Genomic DNA, 13,514 nt, shown 5'->3' with positions numbered 1-13,514 from the left:
TCAAGTAATTTGTACAATTTCAGTAAAAATCAGGAAAATTAATAAATATTATTTTTTTTTGTGATAGAAATTTTAATTTTACTTTCATCGACTAGCTTTTTTAGTTGCCTGGGCCGATTAATTTGTACCAAACACAAATTTGTGCTAGTAATAATAAAATATTTTTTTAAGTTGATCGAATTTGATTCTGAAGATCTACGACAAAAGTCCTTAGACAGAAATCCTTAAGACGGAAGTCTTTACGACGGAAGTCCTTACGACTTTACATACAGATTTATTACAAGCTCTTCTTCACGTATGTCAATCAAGCGATTAAGGTGGTCTGTGAGTTTAAAATTGATTCGTGTTAACATATTATTGTGACACCGCAAATACACGGGATTAGTTGGTTCTTGCACGATTAAATTTCCAGGGGGAACTTGTGGTGTGAACGTGTATAGGATGTATCTTGTTGAGCCTGATTTGATCTTCCGAGATCTATTTGATAGCTGCCATCGATTACGTCACAAACCAGACTGACCGCGACCATCGGTGTTATATTAACGATCCGCGGGGATACGTGCCTTCCGCCGCCATGTGGATCATTATCATATCTGAGAACAGTTGAAGGCGGAATTAATTTTCTCCATGCATCGAGTATTTTAGGAAAAAACTCATCAATGACATCACTGACAGATTTTCTTAACTCGGTTACACTATACCCGGGAAATTTATAATTTGGTACATCGGCTTCTGTTATTTTATATTTTTCTAAACATGCCTTTGCATCAGAATTTTTAGGTGATTTTAAAAGACTAACCATCGCCTGAACTATTCGGTTATTAAAATATTCCATGTCTGATATAAGCCGATTTAATCTTTCCACACGCGTGATGATTTTTTCACGCGATGACGCTGATATGTCAAAAATATGTTCGTTAAAATATTGATTTAGTTGATCTAGTTGTTTTTTACACTCTTGATTGATTTCCTGAAAATATTCAATAATCGTATCTCGATCAAACCTCACATCATATTTCCACTCCCCCTGATTTATAAAAGACCATACCTCAATATCTTCGCGAAAGATAAACTCGCCAAGCATCGATTTACTTTTTAAAATACTTAGTAACACCTCGTATGATGGATAAATTTGATGATATGATTGTCTATCCGTGACATAATCAGACTTTTTCGGTTCTGGTGGTATCGGTGTTATCGGTGGTGATATTTCAGGCCATCCTAGCACGGATCTGATTGAAGATTGATAAATATCAACGGCATAATCAGGCGAGTTTATTTCAACCGTCGAGGACAACGTCGGCTCATGAACGTTTATTGATATTTTTGATTCCTTTCCCGTTATTGATTTTATTCTACGCGCAAATTCCTCACCGATCTCTTCAATCTGGTAACTGCCGGTTGGTATTCCAACAACAACCCAGTCAGGTGTTCCATCGGGTTTGTTCTTGTTAGTAAATACGAGCCAATTATTTGCTGGTGTACCATTAAATGATTTTGATCTGATATTTGGCCAGCTGTAATATACTCGTAATTGTGCTAGTGCTATTTCTTTTACTGGAATTGCAATAGGAAAATTAACACTAAATTCAGGATTAGTTGAACTTACCGAGATCATCGTTATCTTTGGCGGAGTTGTGCTGGTCACGATCTGCTGGAGTAATTCTGTCATTATTGATACTTGTATCTTTAATACCTTCATCGTATATTTTGGTCATCATTGAAAATTCGAAATCAGATATAATTCCATCACTGAGACTCGCTGATAACAACGAGGATAATTTCGAGTATGCTACCGTCGCTGTATGTAATTTTATTGTGTAATCGGATAATTTTTCGTTCGTACAAGTACATATTTTTTTTGTGATGATACCAAGCACACCTGCAATAGTTGTTGCTGCTGAAATACAAATAGTTACAGCTACTGGTGCCATCGTTGTCAACGCTGATAATATGACACCGGTTCCAGCAACAACAGCGGATACTGAATAAACAATCACATCAACGATAACCAATCGTCGTCGATATTTTTTTACTTTTACTGTATATTGATCAACTTGATCTTTTAGCGCCGCCTGCCATTCACGCGCTTGATTGTATCTGTATTGTGCACCGTCCATATATATTTTTATGCCGTAACCAATTGAGGTGTTTCAGCTACAAATTCCAAACACCACCAGAAGGATGTTGCGGTTAATTTCTTATCAGCTGCTTCCAGAATAAATATTTCTTCGGTTCCGATATTTAATACAAAAGATACAACCCCGGAAAACCTGTCTGTGGAATGACGCCATGGAAACGTTGTAAATATTTCAAATTTTGCAGCACTGAACACAGACAACCTGTACACGCCAGTGTTTGTTGCGGTATATTTGATGGTATTATTTTGTTTTGACCATGTTGCAAATCCCGATGATACCGTGCATACGATGTTTGTGATATGCCCGGGAGTTATTCCAGCTGGAATTTTAATCAAATTGGTTTTACTGACAATCTCAGGAATTCCCGCTACGACGTCTTGCTGTGTTTGTTTGATCGTGTCTAGGTTATTTTTGATATCAACGAGTTTCATGTCAATGGCGCGTGGAGTACCGAAGAATTTATCTATAGATTCATCGGTTTTTTGAAAATTTCTTCGAAATCTTCCAAAAGCGCCCACGTGAACATCATATTCGGCCCGTAACGTGGATAATTTACCGTCTACGGTGCCATAGTTGACGTCGACGTATTTTTTTGTTGCTGCGTCTTCGTCAGATGTTGGATCTCTTAAAACTACTATTTTGTTCCCGTTCATGCTAAGTTCACCCATCATTGTGTCACCGGTGTTTCTCACGCGATTAGCAACACTTTTTGCAATTTCATCTCTGATGGTTTTAAGTGACATACTTGAATCTCTGATTTTGCCGCTATCAGTAAACACGGGAATATTATCTGTAACTGCACCAAGTACTCGCCGGACTATATCATTCCATTTGATATTGCTGGTTTTTAGTTTACCATATCGATCTTGAAAAATAACAACTTCATCTGGGTCAACTCCAGCCAGGTTCATGATATCAGCGAGGTCATCTTTAGTCGCATACTTTGACAGATCAATGTCGGATTTTATTTTCTTACTAGTAGAAGATCTTCCGTAAATATCAACCATTATAATAAGATCCGTTGTTTAAAATGCTTTACGCGCAACATATCGGTTGCTTGTATAATCGTGCACGACTTTATGTGGCGGCCTGGATGATTTTGATATAGCGTCGAGTACATTAATTACTTCACGGCCGCATATTGGCGGATCTGTCATTGTTTGTGTGGGTAGCGTTGAATACCAAACTTTGGAACCTCTAGTTGTTGCGTGGAGTGGTGCGACATACTTGATAAATTCAACAGGTGGAGCTAACCCGTACGAATCAAATTAAACAATTCCACGCGGATCAACCGCGTATGATACCCAATGAGTACCGGGTCCGGAACGTTTGTCAAGATTAATAATACCTGTTTCAAGTTTGTTTGGTTGTTTCGGTAATTGATCTCGCATAAAAACACCTCTAAAGGCGGATATTTTTAATTTTTTAGCAGCATCAAGTAAATCAAAATTTGATGCTGGAACGTCTAACGAAATGATCCTGGAAGCCTTAGGCCTCTCCCCCAACGAGATCCCGGTAATCTTAGACCGCGTCCCTTTTTTTTGTATCCCTGCCCTGTTGCTTTCTTTAGTGCCATTCCAGCGGCTGTTCCAACAGCACCTAACGCGGCCGCTTTTGCTACGGCTGGAGCAGCTGCAGCTATTAATGCCGGAATGGCCGCAAGAAGTGGAAATATACCACCCGTTTTAACCATGTCTTTGATGGCGCTCGGGGAGAGATGGAATTGAACTCCAGTTTTTGATTCTAGGGCTTTATTGAAATGTTTAATCTGATTATTTGTCAGCGATAATTTGTTTGGACCACCACTAATATGATCTCGTTTTAGTGATATTTTAGTTCCGCATTTGTTGGCGGTTTTTGATTGAAGCTTTTTTACCTGACCAGGAGTCAGAGTAACATTAACATGACTATACGACATTTTTATATAAAATATGTTTTTCTAAATAACACGATTAAAGATTTTCCACCGGTGCATCAACGACCCTCATTCGACCACTGCCACCTTCAAGTAACATGGCCTTGTCGCTAAGTATGACCGCGATCGCTTTGTAGGCGCCGGGAACAACTGGTGGACCGGGTATATCAGGAGGAGGGTTAGTAACATGAGCTCGAAAGTGTATATCAACGACAGATTGTTTGGATAAATCAAGATGTTCTAGTGAAAAATAATAAATCGGATATAGACCTGTAAAATCTAGTTGTGATATTTGCAAGCCGGTATCTATATTTTGATCACGTCCCATGAATGACATTAAACGATGATATGCGCGCGCTACATGATTTTGTTCAAAATTTAGTTGTATATCCTCGGCTGGTTCTTGATGTCCATTTATCCGTAAGGAAACTTCATTAACTCCAAGGTTGTCAAATATCATATGTGAACGTTGTTGATTATTCGTCCGAGCATTATCTTGTAGTGCAATAAAAATATGTCGTGGTGCAGAAACACCCTGTTGTGATGCTATATGCCATGTAAATAAACCATTAATATTGCTTTGAGCAGCATCTGTGGTTACTGTTAACCATGATAGCAATGATTTACCGCCTTGATCCATAAAAGATAGTAATTTTTGTTCCTCAGTAATAGATGGAGTCATTACTGGCATCCACAATGAAAGTTTTGATATATTTACTTTACCCTCGGCAACACCAGCACCTCGCCAGATTGCATCATTATCATTACCTTTTCTTACGAGCACAATTGTGTGTTTAGCTCCAAAGATGACTTTTCTAACATTTCTGCAAAATCCAAAGATGTGAGATAATGGAATTGCACATGAAAAATTTCTATCATTTCCCGACAGAGCTGATCGGCGTGTTGCAAATCCCAGGTTGTAAGTCGCATTAACGCTTTTTATAATATCATAATCAGCACCTGGTCTGTCTACGTGCTCAAAATCAGCCGTTTGTGGATCAGCTGCAGTATTTCGTGTTACCAGTACTTTGGTATACTGAACATGATCAGCGTTGTCAGTAATATCCTTGGCAAACATCATTGTTGGACCGGCTGATCTTGTAAAGTCGTCAGAATATCTCGCCAGACCAATTATTGTTGTAGCAACGTCGACATCATTCTGAATTGATTCAATATTTTTTCCATCAATCATGTATGTGGCGCCACTAAATAATGCCATGATCCCGTTGTTGACAAAACCAACACGCAAATTAGCAGCATATGCCGTATTAGCTACAACATTCGTTACAAGTCTACCTTCTACTTCAATAAACGCTTCAGCGGGCAAGAAATATCTACTTGTATCATGAACCTGTAATTCGATTCTCCCCTGATGATTTGGTTGTCTTGCGTCATAAGAATAAAACTGATAATCACGTACTGACTCGTACTTAAGGACAGGTGCCTCCATATCAAATGCTGGGTCTGATTCGCGCCTGAACATTTTTATTATAGTTACCATTTTTCCAAATGATGATCATCGTCGACGAAGACCGCTTCCTGCTATTAAATTTGTTGTTATATTTTTTTCCGCTTCTTCAGATATCGCCGCTAGTTTTTGATTTGCAGCCTGATTTATTATTTTACTTACGTCTGAGGGCATCACCTCAGTACTTGCCAGTTTCACCGGTGGTTGTTGTTTTCGTCGCAATAATCGTGCTAGTCTTTCTTTGATTGCCGAAAACGCCTTACCAGCAACATTGACAATTGCACCAGGAGCTTTATCACGAACAATATCAATAGCCTTCATCGATAATTGTTTTGCTACAGGTGCTACTTTTGGAGCTATCCTTGTAAATAATCCCCGAATGACATCACCAAGTCCATCTCCGTAAATTGCTTCATAGATTGGTAATCGTGAGTTTACCGCTCTGACCTGTGTGGGTTTACGATGATTATCATGCACAATCATCTTATTTTATTTACCATTTATCTAACAACTAGTCATCAACGAGCTCATCAATAAGTTCTCGGTAAACGCCAATATCCATGATACCACCTTGAAATAGTCGCCGACAAATATCAGCTGCTTCATTGGTTATTTCTGGTGAATTATTTCCGGCACGTTTTCCTCCTATGAGAACCTCTAACCGTGACACGTCATTGATGATATTATCAGGACATAAACCACGTCCTGTTTTAGGTTCATCTTGGGGTGGTGGTTGCATTACCGGAGTAGGTACTTCAGTGGTGTCCGGGGGTGATTCACCTTCTCGAAATCCATGTGGTGAACCTGTCGGTGTAAATGTCATTTTCGGTGCAGAAATTTTCTTCGAGAAGGGTGATTTAAGTGACTCTTTAGCCTTTTTAATTTTCGACATCAACCTTTGCTGTGGCGAAGAAGATTGTTGTTGTTGTTCTATTTGTTGCAGAGGTGGAGGAAGTTGATACTGGGAGGACTCTCCTTGTTTTGGTTGTTCCCGTCCCCCTCTAAATCTTTCTACTTCTTCTTTAAGTCTTTTAAATTCTTGACCTCTAGCTTGTTTTTTATTGTAATATACGCGATATATCCATTTAATGAAATCATCATCATTTGTTTTTCCATAAAAGGGTTTTAAAAAATTAGATTTATTAGATATATTTTTTGATATCATCTCAGGTAATTTCTCTCTTTCAGTTTTTCTAATTTCCTCAACAACTCCTTCGTTAAATCTTGCAATTAATCTTAAGCTCTCTTCTGCTGTTTTGGGTTCAGATGCAAGTTTTTTTCTCACATCGGCGACTTCAGTACGAAGTTTTCCAATACCTTCAAGTATTTCCTCACCAACAGGTGGAGGCTGAGCCGCAGCTATATTAGTTGGAAGATTTCGTAAAATCTCCATTGTCTGTTCAGTCAGCGCTGCAGTTTGTTTTGATACCGGAAGAAGATCTTCTTTGATGACAGTTCTAACTTTCTTAGTAGCTGCAGTGACGGGCTTAAACAGTTTTTTAGTGTCCTCTTCATACTCAACTTTTGCTTCTTGCTGCGCTTGTAGATTTTTTCTAAATGAGTCTTTGACAGGAAGAAATTTTTTAATTGCTTCTAATCGTTCTCGTGCTGTTCTTGCAGTATGAGATTCTGGATGTACCATTTTTATTATAACATAATAATTTAATTAATATCAGCAAAAGAGGAGCAGCAGAGAGGGTACCTACCAACATTGGTCGTCAAAAAAATAAACAAGAAATAAATAAACACGTAGAGTACTTTATTTTTTCAGCTACTATTTCAAACTGAGGTTTTATTAGCACAATCGGTCATTGCAAAAATAAACATCTCAAGGAAAGTTCATTTGTAAAATCTGGACCTTTCTACGAGATGATTTATTTGTTTGTTTTATTTGTTTTGTCGGAATTCTATGGTCTGTTCACCCTCTCTGCTGCTTTTTTTATCCACAGCCGGCCGTAAACCCGACTACAATGGCGTTGTGGTGACAGAAGACAAGTTGCTGGTGATAGACAGGAAAGCGAGGAATGTCCATCTTTACAGACTTCTTGACGGCAAACTGATGTCTACATCACACGAACTGGAGGACAATTCCAAGGGTGTCTGTCTTATTAGCAAGACGGAAGTTGCTGTGTGTCTGGATGACAGTACGATTGTAATCATGTCATTTAAATCTATACATGACGTAAAACGGGTCAAAACATTACATGTAATGACAGGATTTACTTCATGTTATTCAGTGGCAAAATTGAATTCAGACAAACTCGTTGTCAGCGGTTGGAAAAGGGACGACAGGATGTTTTACTGGTGTGTTGTAAACCTTACAGATGGACGTGTAGACTCAACTCACAAGGTCTGTCGTGGGGGCTTTGTTAGTGATAGTCACTTGGCCGTAAAAGACAACACTGTCTACATCTCGTGTTGGACTTATGACTACACTACTACTGGTGTGTATGCATATGATATTTTTAATCCACACACACCAAAGTTTCTGTATCAACATGATGGATTTAAACCGTACTCAATAATGGTTGATAGGAGGAATTTCATTTACGTGTGTGACGAGTACTCTAACATCATTCATCAGCTGACAGACAGCGGTCAACTAGTGACCATACACAAAGTGTCATCATGGCCCTGTGGAATATTCTATGATGACCAGCATGGAGTTATGTACACCACAAGCTTGTACTTTAATGTGATAACAGTGTACAGACTGGAGTATTCACATCAACCAGGTATGAATGATTTCAATTTACCTCTGAAAACAATATGCATGAATTATAAATGTTACAATTTAACTTTATTATAAGACAAACATGTTTTAAAGATGTAAAAATAAATTAAAAATGAAATAAATTAATTTTTATTGTCATAATTCCAACGTCACATCATTTTATTTAAAACTAACATTTACATCAAAACAATGTTATTTTAATACATCTTTTACATAACACGACAACTAAAACAACATACTTTATTATTTACAATCATGAAGGATTTCACTTCACCTTTGAAAACAAAATAATATGTATTATAAATGTTACACATATAACTTTATTATAAGACAAACATGTTTTAAAGATGTAAAAAAATTTAAAGTGGAATAAATAACTCATTCATTATTATTTTGAGTTAAGTGTACGGCATCAGCATCTTTACTCATGTTAAGTATAAATAAAATGTTATTTGTTGAGTTTAAAATTCATTACTAATATATGTGTACCCAATTATATTCATTCATGATTGTTCAGTACTGTGTAACTTGGTTGTCATCATAAAATATTGATATAAAAATTGAAAATCTCCATTGACTGTCATAATGGCGGCAGGCTACTTAACTCCCGTCAGTATCACTGTAGCGTAAAACACATTTTCCCCAGAAGATGGCGCTTTCATTCAAAATCTCCTAGCAGGCGACATTGAATCCGCTTTAGACCGGTTCACCGTCTTGGGTTACAATGTTCAAAATTCCCACACATTTTGACATAGTTTTGATAGCATTGATGTTTATGGAGCGATTTTATAAGGATTTGGAAGGAATATTTATAAACTAACTAAACAAAATAATCGCCATTTAAAGGTATGCGTTGTCAAATATAAAAAAAAAAAAAAATCAATACCGTTAGGTAACACTAGTTGCACTATTACTATTTATACTGTATTCCTATAGTGTTTAGTCACACGTACAAGTACGACAGTGGACCAGTCTAATGGCTGCTATGCCATATTTGGATATTCTACGATACGTTAATCAATGCGCCGTATTTACAAGGATTTGTTTACTTTCGGAAAAGGATTCAGTGGCCTTATATGGCACACCGAAAAGACGAAGTTGAAAATGCATGTAGTTCTTAGCACAGAGATGAACAAATAATGCAGATGATTCAAAAAGAAAATCTCTTTAAACTTAGAAAATTTAAACCAAACTTAGTACCCTCAGCGTTTTTTTTTTTAATTTGGAAAAATTGAACTCGTCAACGGAGAATGCAGTGTTAAATAAATGTTAATTGTAATAGACGAAGAACTTGATATACATAGTCCTGAAGAGTATAGTTAAAAAATCAAAATTTCTTTGACTAAATTTTAAATGGCAAGTAATTCATACATTATTATTATTATTATTATTGAAAAGAGAAAGCAATAAACATGAATACTGAAAGGTATTATTACATTTCATGTACTCTAAGCAATAATATTTTAAATATTTAATTAGGAATTTTTCAAAATTTTAGTTATTTTTATTCAGAAATCTTTATTTTGGATTAGGTGACATGTAATTTAACAAATTACAAAGTCTGTATTTTTCTATATTTTTATGATTCAGGGAATTTTGTTATTGTACTTTCATTGTCTCTGTTTTGATTATGCTTGTTATAATATTTGGTATGTAGCACATTGTACACATGTGCCCCATGATCATTAGTGCCATAAATCAAACCCCCATGATCATTAGTTCCATAAATCAATCCCCCAAATAGGTGGTGGTACTGATGGATAATTTGTGGACTTTGTTTTGTATCATTATAGGGCTGATTTATCAGCCTACACAGTCATGCACCTTTTCATGTGACAGTCTGTGTACACAAAATAGCCATTTTGGAAATAGTGGCACTGATATTAGTATGAGTTGCCACAGGTCTTGTATAGTTGCTAGCAATTTACCTATAAATTATACATGTACAGTATACCACCATAATAGTATATAGTGCATCTATGATTTATAGGTAAATTGTAAGTAATGATATGAGTCCCTATAATATCAAGATATAAATAATTTCATAAACTTTCAATATAAATGTATGGTTTATCAGTTCGAAATATGGAGTCCAGAAATAGTTGGAGAGTATCCATATATTTAAACTTTCATTTAACAATTGAATTCTCCAAAATTTATATTTTTCTAGCCCATGACACACCTAGGCCTATTTGAATATGACAGTCTTCTTATCAATGTACTTTAACAAAGAAAATGGATATTGCTGTAGGAATTGCGCATAAGTGTGCATGCCTGTCCATCCTTTGATCACTTAATGTCTCATGCTAGTCTTACAGTACATGAAGCATTTTAATGAATATTGTGTATAGGTGAAGGGTAGGTATGTAGTTTTGTCAATATGAAATGAGGTTTAACTTAAAAAATGAACATTTAATTTTTGTATGATGGGATAAATAAAATCCCCTGCCTCCTTCAAATAAATTGTCAGCTCTTAACTTCCTTTCCCTTTTAGGAGGAAATTTACGGAAAACATTTAAAGAAAAAGAGATAAAAACTTTTTGACAAAAATATATTTATACAACTCAACGGCTGTACTTTGTCAGATCTGCAGAGGATATTCTTATATTTTCATATTTTGCAAGGGTGATAGGGAGGGATTATATATATTTGTTTATGCCAGAAAGAAAAAAAAGAACAGTTAAGGACAGCATTTTACTAGCTACTGCCTCGCTTGGAACTCATCATTAAAGATGTTGGTGTTAGGACTGGTCAGCATGGTGTTAGGATAATTTGACTGGGTGGGACATCATGCTATATGCCTGCGACATGATGCCCCGCTGCTAGACATCATGATAATATGCTACACTGCAGACATCGTTGTGATTAAGACTGAAAAAAATTCATAAAGCTACATTAAATGTCCAAAACCCACCCTACCCAGTTCCTGGACTTCAAAGATAAATTGGAAATACAAAGACAAAAAGTTCATTTCAAAAACTGTTTTTTTTATATATATTTTAATTTTTATTGCACTTTCATAAGATGGTATTGCCTACTCTGGCAAAAATCAATTGTTTTATTTTAAAACAACTTAAGCTTGTACATTTTGGACTATTTGAACATACTGCCACAATGTTGATAATATATATTTAACTTGTCCATTATTTGCACAGGCATTCCATTCGAAATTTTAAACATGGATGACAGATCCATCCAACTTTTTGAAGAGGCTCTAAAAGATGGAAAGGAGACAGTATACAACATACGAATCATGGTTGTTGGACACATTGGTGTAGGCAAGACAACCCTGGTCAAGCGTCTTCTTGGGGAGGAGGTAAACATTTCTGAGAGATGTAGCACAGAGGGCATAGATGTTCATGTCAATTGCTGTGATGTTTCTTTATCAACCCATGAATGGACAAGGCAAGAAAAAGGTATATGGGCATACACAGTGATAAAAAATCCATATTTCTTTATTTATACACATGCTGTGAGGTGAAATGTATCTTGTTATACAGTTATCTGTCCATTTTAGTGTCAGTTTTGTTTTTGTCATGCAGTTTTACATAATGTATAACTGCCAAGTGTCCTGTTTTTCCATACATGTCTTGTATTTTGGACCTGAATACAGATGTATGCTTTTCTTGTGAAAAATCTGTTGTTTTTTTAAAAACAAAAATAAAACGTTTCTGTTTAGAACTGTCACCCAGTTCCATTCTGAGATTAAATGTATCACATGTATAGGAATATAGAGTTCTAAACTGTGAGTGGTTCATTTGAAATTGAGGCTACCATGCCAGTCTTCAACCACCACACTGGATTTGGATTGTGTAAAGCAGTTACTGCTATCACTGTATCTGATCTTCAGTAATATTCAACTTCTAATCATGTTGAAAAGGAAAGCAGAAGATTCAGAAGTTTCTCCAGTAAAGAAAAGAAAACAGAACTGGAAGTGCAATTGTGCTGTCTTGTTTAGATTTGTGAAACCATCTAAAACAGGGAAAATACTTGCAGTTTGCAGATTGTCTAATTGTGATTTCGCTGTTAGGAATGGAGGCACCCATGAGATAAGACAGCATGAAAAGCTAATAAACATCAACTTGCTGCTTCATCATCAACAACTAAGCCTGAGCATGTGATGTTTATAAATATTAGAGAGAACCTTGATGTAATTAAAATAGAAGTTGTTTACTACATTTCTTTTAGAAATGAACTTTCCTCAGTTACTAGTGTTGCTGGCGATTTATTTCATACAGTTTTCACGACAGTAAATCCCAGAGAATTACTCATGTGCTAGAAGGAAAACAGATCAGTAAAATTAATTACATGGAATTCAGATCAGCAGTGAAAGATGGTACATTGAAATTGATAATAAATGGAGAGAAAAAAAGCAAGGTGTGGAAATGGCTCAAATGAGAAGGTGTAAGAGTGCAACACTTGCATCTTTGACATAAATAAATAAGTTACACCTACTTTAATGGCTGTATTTCTTTCCAAAATCAGTATTTTTGTCATAAGCAGTCAGTATTTGTGTACTCTGAGGTTGGCAGTTTTGCATAATTCTAACTCGTGTATCTGACACTGTTTTTTTTCACGCGTTAACTATTTTTAATTACAATTGGCTTACAGTAAAGCATTGCATTGTTTCATAATTTTAATGACAATATTTTTTAAGGAAATCTTTGAGAATATATAGTAACAGTATGCTTAAATTACCAACATCAGAGAAAATGCCTTTCATGCTAAAAGTCATGTTTGGTTATGTTTGTTGTGTTTGATGCCTTCCTGACTCAGTTTATTAATATGCCAGCTGGTTGCTCAGTGATGATCATTGTCTAGACCTGTAAAACAAGATCTTGCTTTAGAACTCTGAAACATGCTCTGTAAGTATCAAAATTGATTAGCCATGTTATATTTCCAAGTTTCATTTTATGCCTTGGAATTCAAGTTGAAATCACACAAGCTACAGAAAAAGGACATAAATTGAAAAAATCCCTTGAAAATGAAAAGATTTTAAATAACTGTATTTCACAAATTAAATAAGTGAAAAATTTACGTAAAGTAACTTTTTATGTGTCAGTTTGAGTTTTATGAATCTATCATTATGTTAGATGAAAACTATTATCTTGAGCCATGAAAAAAATTATCCTGGCTCAAAAGAACCACCAATGAATTAGGTAGCTCATGCAAAACATGCCATATATACCCCCGTCCAATTATAGAACTTTTATTACTGGGTATAAAATTATAGGGACAATATTTTTTGCTTCAAAC

At 35.9% G+C, this 13,514-nt stretch overlaps 1 protein-coding gene across 1 annotated transcript in view; it reads left to right on the top strand.

Moving 5' to 3' along the window:
* The window catches only part of LOC149787118 (uncharacterized), a 143,402-nt gene that overhangs the window by 21,928 nt on the left and 107,960 nt on the right, over positions 1-13,514 (top strand). The window contains exons 3-4 of the mRNA XM_089977632.1: positions 7,474-8,259; positions 11,414-11,674. Of these exons, the coding sequence (XP_089833758.1) occupies positions 7,474-8,259; positions 11,414-11,674 (1,047 nt within the window). The remainder of the gene's footprint in view (positions 1-7,473; positions 8,260-11,413; positions 11,675-13,514) is intronic.

This window comes from Sinohyriopsis cumingii, chromosome 12 (genome assembly GCF_028554795.1).
Source record: "Sinohyriopsis cumingii isolate HCF-2022 chromosome 12, ASM2855479v2, whole genome shotgun sequence".
NCBI classification, from domain to species: Eukaryota; Metazoa; Mollusca; class Bivalvia; order Unionida; family Unionidae; genus Sinohyriopsis; species Sinohyriopsis cumingii.
The sequence above is the reverse complement of the archived record's forward strand: the minus strand, read 5'-3'. Positions and strand labels throughout refer to the sequence as shown.